We start from the raw sequence: 10,953 nt of genomic DNA on the forward strand, positions 1-10,953 counted from the left end.
GACCTTCCAAACACCATTCCGGACATCCTTCCGGATGAAGCTGCAGAGGCAGGGGGCAAAGAATAGGTGGTTAGGGGCGATCAGGCAGGCAGGTAGGTGAGTGGTTAGGAGCCAGCAGTCACGGATTGTGAGAGGGATGTCCTGCAGGATCGGGCCCAAACTGGCAGTCGTACATCCCCCGAGGGAGTCCCAGATTGTGAGAGGGTGCAGGCTGCGTTGAAGAACACCACCCCCACCCCCACCCCCGTGTACGAATTTTGTGCACCAGGCCTCTAGTAATTAAATAAAAACCCACAAACAATCCAAAAACTGTTTTATAAATATTTTTATAAAGAATTTATCAGGCTTTCAAAATAACAACAGCCCCTAATTCTATTCTATGAAGAGTTCAATTTCCCAAACTGCAACATCAAAATAGTCAAATTTTCCCCAAAAAATGTTTTTTAATATTTGATTTCATTTATTCTTTTAATTAGTAGAGCAGAAAACAAAGACCTTGTAATAATTGATGGATCAGTATAATGTGTCAATTTCATTTTATGGGTTAAAGTCTGCTAGGTCTGATATTATAAAAGCTACACTAGCTTCCTTTACATTAGAATTTTCACTTCATCCATACAATTATATTCAACCTTTCTGTATTCTTACGTTTAAACTGTGTCATTGATAACCAATATAAAGTTGTTGCTTACAGCTTACATTCAGAGGAGATTAAATTTACCTCTACAGCAGACTGGGCTGGGAGCTCTAGCCATCCAAATCATCCTAATCCAATAAAAAATTAAGACGATTTCAATCTGGGGTTAGGTCTCTTTCCGTCTAATCCTAATGCCTTGTGTGTGGGGGGTGGGTGGGGGTGGGGTTCTGTTCATTGTCTAGCTTTTCTAGTTAACACTTAGGTGGTGGTTGGTCTCAAACTATCTAGTCTGTCATTACTGGAAATAAAAGTAAGGACAGTTTTGTAGTGAAATATTTTACAATGTGTGATATAAGTCACCATTCATCTCCCAAGAAAATCTTTAATAAAATATACATCCCCCCCTCCCCCCCAATGCTTTTAATGCAAGAATAGCTTACTAATGCTTTCTGGTGAAAAAAGGTTTGCATCCTGCTTCCTGGTCAGCCTGAGACAAAAACAGGATTCCAACTGGAACAAGTATATGTATTAAGAGTGTATTTGGGATGGGAGTACCGGCACACACACGAGACGCTCAGCTCAAAGTGTCTCATAATTTTAGCTAGCTAGTTCAGACAACAAATTCTAAAATGGAACTTATGTTGCCCAAGGACAGCTACTGTCACTGCTTTGCATAAAAAGGTGGTTTCATAACAAAAGACAAGAAAGTGACACATATTTGCTATTGCATAACTTTGAAACCTCATTGTAAGAAATTCAAGTTAGTGATTAATTTAAAAATTGTCACTTTTATGAATCTTTAAAACAAATACCTTGTTAGTTTTAGATTATCAAAATCACATCATTTATGTTGGAAATCAATAAGCAAGAGAGATACAAATTGTTAAATGTTATGTGAAAGAAATATACTCATTGGATGAACATAATATAAGGGCCTGGCAAGGATTACAGTTGTAGATATTTAATTATAAGGCGTCTTCTAAAGACACCTTTAAGTGAAATGTCTAATTAGGGAAATTCTAATGTGCTGGTATATTCTTTCCTCTTGCAAGGGCCATCGCTAATATTTTTTTCTAGTAAGACATGTTTGCTCATTACTGCCTTACTAGAATGAATAAAATATTTGATTTGCTATTAAATAATAAACTAGAGTTAACCAATGCTTTATTTTAAGTAAGTCATGCTTTTTATGCTAAAATTCATTTGTTATCTGTACTTCAAGTGGATAAAATTAAGCTTTAAATTTGGTTTTATCAGTATTAATAGGAATATTATTCTGAGGATGTTAGTTTTAGGTTACCTATTATCATAATTTTTATTTTTCAAAATTATTTTAATTGGAAAATACAATTTTTTAGAGTAGATCTGCTACAGGAAAAATACCACCAACTACCTTAGAAGTAGATTTTATTTTTCATTACCATCTTAAATAATTTGTTAAAAAACAAACTACTTGGTTACACATATTGTGTGCCGGGGTTCCGGCAATTGTGGATAATATACTGCCTGCATTTGCTTCTTACATTTCCCACAGATTAGCCATGTGAAATTAGACCAATTGTTTTCCTTTCTTATCCTCAACTTTTTCATCTGTAGAATGAAATAACATTCCTACCTTGTATGTTTGGGGGATTCATGATAATGTCTACGGATGCATGCAGCATCTGGCAACTAGTAGATATGGAAAAGCCAGCTGTTATTTTAAATGCTAAGAAGCTTACATTTGTACAATAATACATATTTCAGCAATGCTCATGTCAGTGAAATGTGATTACAAACATGTCAAATTTAGTAAGTAAAACGAAAGTCTGACTGAGGTAGGCCTTTTCTTGAGACTATCACCTTCTTTATAATATACTAGAGGCCTGGTGCATGAAATACGTGCATGGGGGGTGGGGGTGTCCCTCAACCCAGCCTGTACCCACACCAATCCAGGATCCTTTGGGGGAAATCCAACTGCCAGCAGTAAGACATCCCTCCCACAATCCAGGACCACTGGCTCCTAACCACTCACCTGCCTGCCTGCCTAATGCCCCCAACTGTCCTACCCTGAAGGCCTGGTCGCCCCCAACGGCCCTTGCCTGCCCACCTGGTTGCCCCCAATGGCCCTCCCCTGCAGGCCTGGTTGCCCCCAACTGCCCTCCCTAATTAGATGTCGGACATCCGGAAGATGGCTGGTCAACCTAGTCTAATTAGTATATTACCCTTTTATTAGTATAGATAGATTATATAGGATAGGATTGCTTAAATGGGGGGGGGGGGAGCCTTTTTCAGCAGGAGGAAATGCTCTTGGCAGACAAAAATACATAACCCCTATATCTGGATTGATAGCCAGCCATATGCGCTATACTGCCAAACTGGTTATTAAAAAATTGAACTGCTTTCTTATACCTTACACCAGGGGTCAGCAAACTGCAGCTCATGAGCCACATGTGGCTCTTTGGCCCCTTGAGTGTTGCCACAAAGTTTCAATCGCACTGTACGTGCGCGCCCGCATGTGGTATTTTGTGGAAGAGCCACACTCTAGGGGCCGCAGTTTGCTGACCACTGCCTTACACCAAACAGCTATTGCCCTTAAAACCCCTTCTCAGTGCCCACCTTAGGTTCTCCCTTCACAGTTCACCCAGATTAGGTTCTGATTGGTCGGTTTCTATGCCAGTCAGCATCAAAAGCTCTGCCTCCTAGGCAGCCATTGGCTCCTCTGGGAAATCCAGAACAGCCACGCCTTCACATCAGTGCCAGCCTTTCAGTCACACCCCCAGTCCACTCCTGGGTGTATCTCTGGCCATTTTGAGAAGTGGCATCTCAGATCTCTGTTGGTGGAATTTTGAATTCTCATCCCTGACCTAATCTTCTTACAGTCAAACTCTGTGAAGGCAAGCATTTGTCTTGTTCATTCTTAGTTCACTCATAGACTTTACCTATGTCTATGCATCTATGCTAGCACCGCATGGTGAGTGGTCAAACAGTCATTTTGGTCATCACGATCACTGCCTATATTTCATATACTAAAGTTAAAGTTCCCTAGGAATTATTTTTATGCATTAATTTGTCAACAAACTTATGTTTTTTAAGAGGGAAGGGCTAATTTTATTCAATGTAGACTCTTATTTCAATTGGATTATAAAGAATCTTGAATGTACATGAATGGTTTTTAATATTTCACTGATGTTCAGAATTTGCATTAAATGTATTTTTAAATATATCTCGATTTTAATCTTCTATGCATCTAGCGACATTCTCTGAAATATAATTATTGCTATTAAAAGCCAGATGTAAATTGTGAGCTTCCTACATGGGGTTCTTCCTAATCCTTGTTACTATCACTATAATAAATTTAAGATGACAATGATCCTAAGAAGGTATGTATGTATATATGTATAGGAGGAGGACATTTTGTTTAGTTCAGCATATTCTAGTTATTAAACAACAGCAGGGGAAGTCTTACTTGACTGGTTTTCTTGTCATTTCCAAAGACCATCAGCTTCTTTCCCAAGTTCACCACTGGATATTTAATCATTTCAAAGACTTTATTTCATTTCTATGCTTTTAAAAATATATATATATTTTTATTGATTTCAGAGAGATAAGGAGAGGGAGAGAGAGAAACATCAATGATGAGAGAGAATCATTGATCGGCTGCCTCCTGCACGTGCCCCACTGGGGATCAAGCCCACAACCCAGACATGTGCCCTTGGACAGAATCGAACCTGGGACCTTTCAGCTCACCGGCCAAGGCTCTATCCACTGAGCCAAACCGGCTAGGTTGAGATATGTTTTGTTTTTTTTTTGTTTTTTAAATATATTTCTTTATTGATTTCAGAGAGGAAGGGAGACGGAGAGAGATAGAAACATCAATGATGAGAGAGAATCATTGATTGGCTGCCTCCTGCACACCCCACACTGGGGATGGAGCCTGCAACCCAGGCATGTGCCCTTGGCCCGAATCGAACCTGGGACCCTTCAGTCCACAGGCCGATGCTCTATCCACTGAGCCAAGCCAGCTAGGACGAGATATGTTTTATATATTATCTCTTTTAATGTTTACAGTATCTCTTTGAACTGGTATTATTAATAATTCTCATTTTATGGGTGAGAAAATGAGGCTTAAAGAGGTTAAGTAAGGTATTCAAGGTGAATACATAATTTGTATTTTATTCTTTGTATTCTCAGAAAGATTATAAACTGGAATTTGAATCAGGATCAAACTGATTTCAAAACTATGCTCTGAAAACTGTACTAATATAAGTCAGCTATTAAAATTTTAGAACAATCAAGGATTCAAATCCCATATCATAGCACTGTAGCTATGAACTTGGCACATATCAAACAGTATACATGTTAGCTATTACATGAGAGAAAATTCAAAATGTGTTCTTTAAATACCCAACAGAACATATAACTATCCCTCAAATATAATTTTTACAATCTTAAAGATAATAACAAAGTAAAGAAGATAATTTAAATTTTAACAAACTAGTACAAAAGACAGGAAGAACAAATTTATTTTTCTGGGTTTGAGAAAATGCTAGACATGGACAACCAAGTCAAGTTTATCACTATTTTTAATGAAAGTAATGGTCATCTGACTGTCATAGAAGGCATGATCATATGACAATTGTGTGCTGAGCTCACCATTCATCCCTGTGGAACTACCATGTCCCAGCAGAAAGCATTACTGACTTTAGGAAAACTCCAAGATGACAAAACCTAAAGGTCCAAGATAACCATTATTCTTAAAGAAAGATATTAAAATTGCCTCTAGATTTTTATGAGATTAGGAATCCATGAAAGTGGATTATATGCAAAGAAAAGATTTTCCTTCATCATTCATTTAATACATTTTATTAAATGTCTTTTCTGGGCATGCATTGACTTAAGTGTCACAGGAAAGACAAAGAATTTGTAGTCACAAATGGATATAAAAAAAATCACAGGATTGCTGGGTAGAAATGGGCAAGAGCTACCGGTACAGTAAGTGTGAGTTATTTATGATTTGTGATGCTACTGGTGACTCTCATTGTTTCTAAAACTTTTAAAAGTTTGATCCCAGGGTAGCAAATATTTCTTCTAGGTATTGCATAGCAATCAGTGGTGATGCTAATTAAAGCAACCTCTGTCTACTGTAAGATGTGCAAAGGAACATGAAAGATTATTGTTCATTTGTTGTACTATCATTTGTTCTCCCACATAACTAAACTAAAAGATGCCATGTCTTACAGTCATGTGATAAATATAAATGAATTCTTTTTTCACTCCTTTCTTCACCTGGAATGTATGTATTCTTTAATGAAACACACTCTCAAATTTCATTTCTGTGCCAGGAAGCAGGTGGCCATCATAGATAACATTTTAACAGCATTTCTCCGTGTGTTAGGCACTTCACATATTATTTCAGTTAACTTTGGGACACCCCTGTGAGGAAAGTCTAGAGTTTGGAAAACTGAATAACTTGCCCAGAATTACAAGTTAGCAAATGGTTTGAGATTGGAATCCAACTCATCTGACTCCTGGGTCCATAGGCATCGCTCCAACTCTAGGCTGCCTCATTAATGGATGAGTTGAGAGATAAGACCTTGCATTCACTCTATTGCCAGCCACACAAACAAGCCCTGCAGGCTGCCACTGCAGTATTTCCATGCCCACGTGACTTTAACAACAGAACTCGATCACTCAAAGTAGCAATAGTTACATGCTAACAGCAATAATTTAGAAAACACAGAAATACTTCCTGACCACATGAAGTTTACAAGCTACCAACATTTTTATTTATTTTTTTATTATTTTGTTTTATTTTTATTTTTTTAATATATTTTATTGATTTTTTACAGAGACAAAGGGAGAGGGATAGAGAGTTAGAAACATCGATCAGCTGCCTCCTGCACACCTCCTACTAGGGATGTGCCCGCAACCAAGGTACATGCCCTTGACCGGAATTGAACCGGGCATCTTTCAGTCCGCAAGTCAATGCTCTATCCACTGAGCCAAACCGGTTAGGGCGCTACCAACATTTTTATATAGCAATCTCTATCTACCAACCAACCTTATCTACTGTAGAAATCCTTCTACTTCCAGAACAAACAGATAATACAATCTATTACAAGATAATAGTTGTGTAGTTCGAGCCAGAAGAGCAAATGGAGGTGGCAAAGAGGGATGGCCCAGATGGGGAAACAGTGTAAATGAGGTACAAAGTATCAATGAAATGGACAGGCAGGTGAAGAAGATGAAAGTGCTGGATCACATATCGGGGTGCAGGAGAGAGAAGTCATGAAGGGAACTCAGTGTCCTCCACCTCTGGTTCAAGTGCGGCAGCCTGTGTGCCTGTGGAATAAAAGGGCAAACCCTTTCCATGGGCCATTCCTGTATCTCATCCATGAGTCAGAGATCAAAACTCATGCTGCTACTAGTATATAGCATCTTAGTGAAGAAGGGGCGAAAAAAGACTCTGAATTGAAAGTGTACATATTAACCCCTCCCCTAAATTAATTTCACTACTTTTAGTTTTAACAAAGGCTGAGTACGTCATAATCAGGTCCAATGTAAAATGCATGGGCTTGCTCCTCGCGTTCACCTCCCTGCCCACTCACTGCCCGCCTTGCTTCCATTGGAGCCTGTGGGCCATGGGCAAGGGACTGAGAAGTGCTCAATGCAACTCATTGTGACTGGTCATTCGGTCGCCATGGTTGTCAGGGACACTGGCTTTTTATATATATAGATATATAGAGATATATATAGATAGTTGGTATACAATATATATTAGTTATATTAGTTTCAAGTGTACAATATACTGATTTGACACTTTCAAACCTTACAGTGTGGTCACTCCTCTAATTCTAGTGATCACCTGTCACCATGAAAACTTATCACAATATTATTGACTATATTCCCCTTCCCTTTTCTCACCCATCCCCCATCTCCCCTCTGCTAACCATTGTTTTGTTCTGTTTCTATGAGTCTATTTTTATTTGGTTTTGTTTAACTTTTTTAGATGTCACATATAAGTAAACCATATGTGCCTGTGTTTATCTGACTTCTTTCACTTAGCATAATAGCCTCTAGGTTCAGCCATACCCCACAATTTATGTGGAATTACAAAAAGTCCACAAATAGCCAAAGCAACCTTGAGACAGAAGAATATAGTTGGAGGTGTCATCCACCTACCTCTACTATAACCACCTCCCCTCTCCAGGTCTCTGGGCTTTAGCAAAATAAATATACCATTTCAACATTAAGCAAGCTAATAATTAGTTGCAGCTATCTGAAAACTGGCAGGCAAGGTGTCAGTAGTATAATTTAAATCCATTGTTGAATGATATTTGTTTACTCAATGTTATAAATAGCCACACCAGAAATTCAAGAGAGAAAAAAATATACTGCAATATGCAAAAGTCTGTACTATTTCCCCTTTGTATACTTTCTAATTAAAAAAGGAATGAGGTATGAAAGAAAGGGAATATGGCTATTTGTGCATGTAAATAAAAAAACAAAAACCTGTTGTACTCAGGGGGCTGGCTAATGTCCTACAGAGAGTACAAGTTCATTACCAGAAGAATTCTTGAATGTACATATCTGTGCATATTCTCAAAGCAATTATCTACCATTCATTGTCTGCATTTTTAGTAAAATCAATACATTTGCTAATGCAAAGTAGTCACTTCTATCCGTAATGCCAAATACAGTGGTATTAAAAGTATCCATTAAAAGTGTGTAGATAATACAAACATGGACTGAAATGCCCAGCTATGGAGACTGACCCCAGTTCTCTCACTGGTCACACTGATGTGTTTCAGGGCCTCTAGGTAAAAGGCACTAAGACTAGAGTTTAAGATCAGTGTGTAGATCTGTTTGCTCATAAAACTTTAATTGTATAAATGTTATGGACCAGTAGCCAATAACAAAGGCCTAATTCCTCACCCGTATGTATCCTAGCCACTTATCCAAATGCAATAGATTTTCCTTAAGAAAAAAAAAAATCAGTTGACTCATGTATTTCTTACTGCAATATTTTAACTGAAAAGAAAAAAACTTGTTTAACTGCTTATTTTAGAACTGAGGTGAATGTCATGCAGTTTGGTAAAAATCTAATTATTTAAATTGTGAATGGGTTAGATTAGAATCAGTCATGGGTGTGGATGTGTGTGAGAAGAGTCAAGGCTGGTGGGGGTTGGGGTTGGGGAGGGTTCTTTGCTAGCCTCACCAGATTATAAGGCAGAAATCTCCATTCAGGAATGGAACCTTGTGGTCTGCCTTTCACCACTTCACTATTCTCTTGTAGGATTCCGATAGCTGAATATGTTTGCACTCACTTAACTGCTCATTAAAAAAATAAAATTCACCTGAATTCTAAAATGCACACTTTATAAGAGGAATGTTTTCATTCCTGCTCATGGTGATGAAAGCATGTGTGTGCCTGTGAGTGCCTGTGTGTGTGTGTGTGTGTGTGTGTGTGTGTGTGTGTGTGTGTTGAGGGAAATGTCCTCCAGTTCCCAGTGAAAGGGTTGTCAGCGTTTCTGGGGCACCTGAGGGCACTTTGAAAGCCTCAGGAGCTCTAAGGTAGACATCAGAGGTGTCCTGGGCATTGCCAGTGGCCTGGTGTCAGATGATGGTATACTTATGTAAATTAACCGGATGTCGCAGGGAGAAAACCCCTCCCACTTGGATAAGAATTGGGGCTGGTCCTTGATAAGTAAGGAGGCATCATTTCTTAAAATTGTAGCTGCCCTGCACGTCTGCCATATTCTGCATTACAGTCAGGGACCTGAGCTCCCTTCAGAGTCCTGGAGAAAACCAGGCTGTCAGACAACCGGTCAAGGCTGAGAAGTGAACCAAATTCTCCCCTTTCCCTTCAAGCCCCGCTTCAGCTCCACTCCCGCCGGGCTGGTGAACAGCAGAGGGTGATCTCTGAGAGAGTGGAGCCAAAGCCTGACTCGGGGGCTTAAAAAGAACAGAAAGGCACACAATCAGGCCCCAGGAAATGGGCAAGGCGGCTGCCCAGGGGAGTTGGTGGGAGTCCTTGCAAATAGCACAGGGCTCTAAGCACGCCCAGCAAGGGGGCTGCTGCAGACGCAGGGGTAGGGGTCTCATGGAGAGACTGCAGTCCCTGCTGCTACTCACGCGCGTCCGGCCTCCTCCGAGTCGCTGTCCGAGGCCCACTCCTCGCCGATGCCCGGCAGAGTGAAGAAGAGGGTCTTGGGGCCAGGCCCGGGGGGCATCCCAGCGCTGGGCTCTCGGTCTCCGGGGCCAAGCTGGCGGGGGTTCCGTGGGCTGGAGACTGAACTGCTGCTACCCACGGCGCCCCGGATGGATGGCAGCGCCGCCCAGACCCCGCTGGGGACTGGGGTCGACCGCGCCCCAGCCCCCAGGTGCGCGGGGGAGCTCTCAGCTCTGCAGCCACCGCCCCAAGGGGCCAGGGGCAGGTCCTGGGGCAGGGACTGGACTTTGGCTGCTCTGGGGCTACTGGGCAGGGACAAGGGGGTCCCTACTGCTTCTGCCGCGCGGCCGGCGACCGAGACCCTGGGGGAGGAGGCGGTGAGCAGAGCATGGGGCGCGGCGGGCGCCCCCCGCGAGGTGCAGGGGGAGTCGGGCGCCAAGGCGGGGAGGAGGGGCAGGGTGGGGGCCATGCTCAGCGCTGTGCCCGCCGGCCCCGCGATGGCAGCGCCTTCGGATTTGCTGGAGGACACAACGGGGGAGGGGACCGCCTGGGACGCTGGGGACGCCGTCGAGGTCTTGAAGATTTTGGAAAAGAGAGACCCGAGGTCCAACACGGCGACCTTCATGGCCTAGAGTTGGAAATGCTGTCCTCGCTGCTGCTGGAACCTCAAGACCACGGGGAGCCGGGCTCAGGGGCTCCATCCACCCCTGCTCGCAAGGATCCGGAGGAGGCGGCCCCGAGCGGGGCGGGGATCCTGGGGTTCCTGCCTGCCGGGGTCCCCCCTGGGGCCTCTAGTGCGCTCCCCACGCAGTGGAGCGTCTCTGGGCACTCATCCCTGAAGCCCTGGAGACACCTTTCCGACGCCCAGATGGCTCGCGGGGCTGAGGCTGCGGGGGCAGCGGCACCCTCTGTCCCTCTCTGTCCTGGTGCCCTGAATTCCCAGCGCCCAGGTGCGTAGCTGCCAGCGCCACCGAGGGCTGAGGGTGTGGATGGGGACTCCGGTGGCGGAATTACCCCCATGGGCCTCCAGGACGCGGGGGCGGTTGCTAAGCTAAACAAAAACCCTGCCTGGCTCCCTGCTAATTAGGGCCTGGGTTACAGCTCACACACAGCTCAGGGCTGTGTCCACAATAGGTACCCAGGCTCCCCTCCTGGATACCTG

General features: G+C 42.7%; 1 protein-coding gene across 6 annotated transcripts in view; it reads right to left on the reverse strand.

Annotated features, from left to right (window-relative positions):
- FAM149A (family with sequence similarity 149 member A) overlaps window positions 1-10,530 on the reverse strand; it is a 44,017-nt gene extending 33,487 nt beyond the window's left edge. The window contains exon 1 of one of the 6 annotated variants that reach the window (XR_009451419.1): window positions 9,755-10,530. Coding sequence is in view for 5 of the 6 variants with exons in the window: in XM_059685621.1 (XP_059541604.1) it covers window positions 9,755-10,416 (662 nt within the window). In the remaining variant the exon portion in view is untranslated. The remainder of the gene's footprint in view (window positions 1-9,754) is intronic. The other 5 variants (XM_059685621.1, XM_059685620.1, XM_059685619.1 and 2 more) reach the window with 5 other exon arrangements.
- Between the last annotated feature and the right edge of the window lie 423 nt (window positions 10,531-10,953).

The sequence above is a fragment of the Myotis daubentonii genome, chromosome 2 (assembly GCF_963259705.1).
Source record: "Myotis daubentonii chromosome 2, mMyoDau2.1, whole genome shotgun sequence".
NCBI classification, from domain to species: Eukaryota; Metazoa; Chordata; class Mammalia; order Chiroptera; family Vespertilionidae; genus Myotis; species Myotis daubentonii.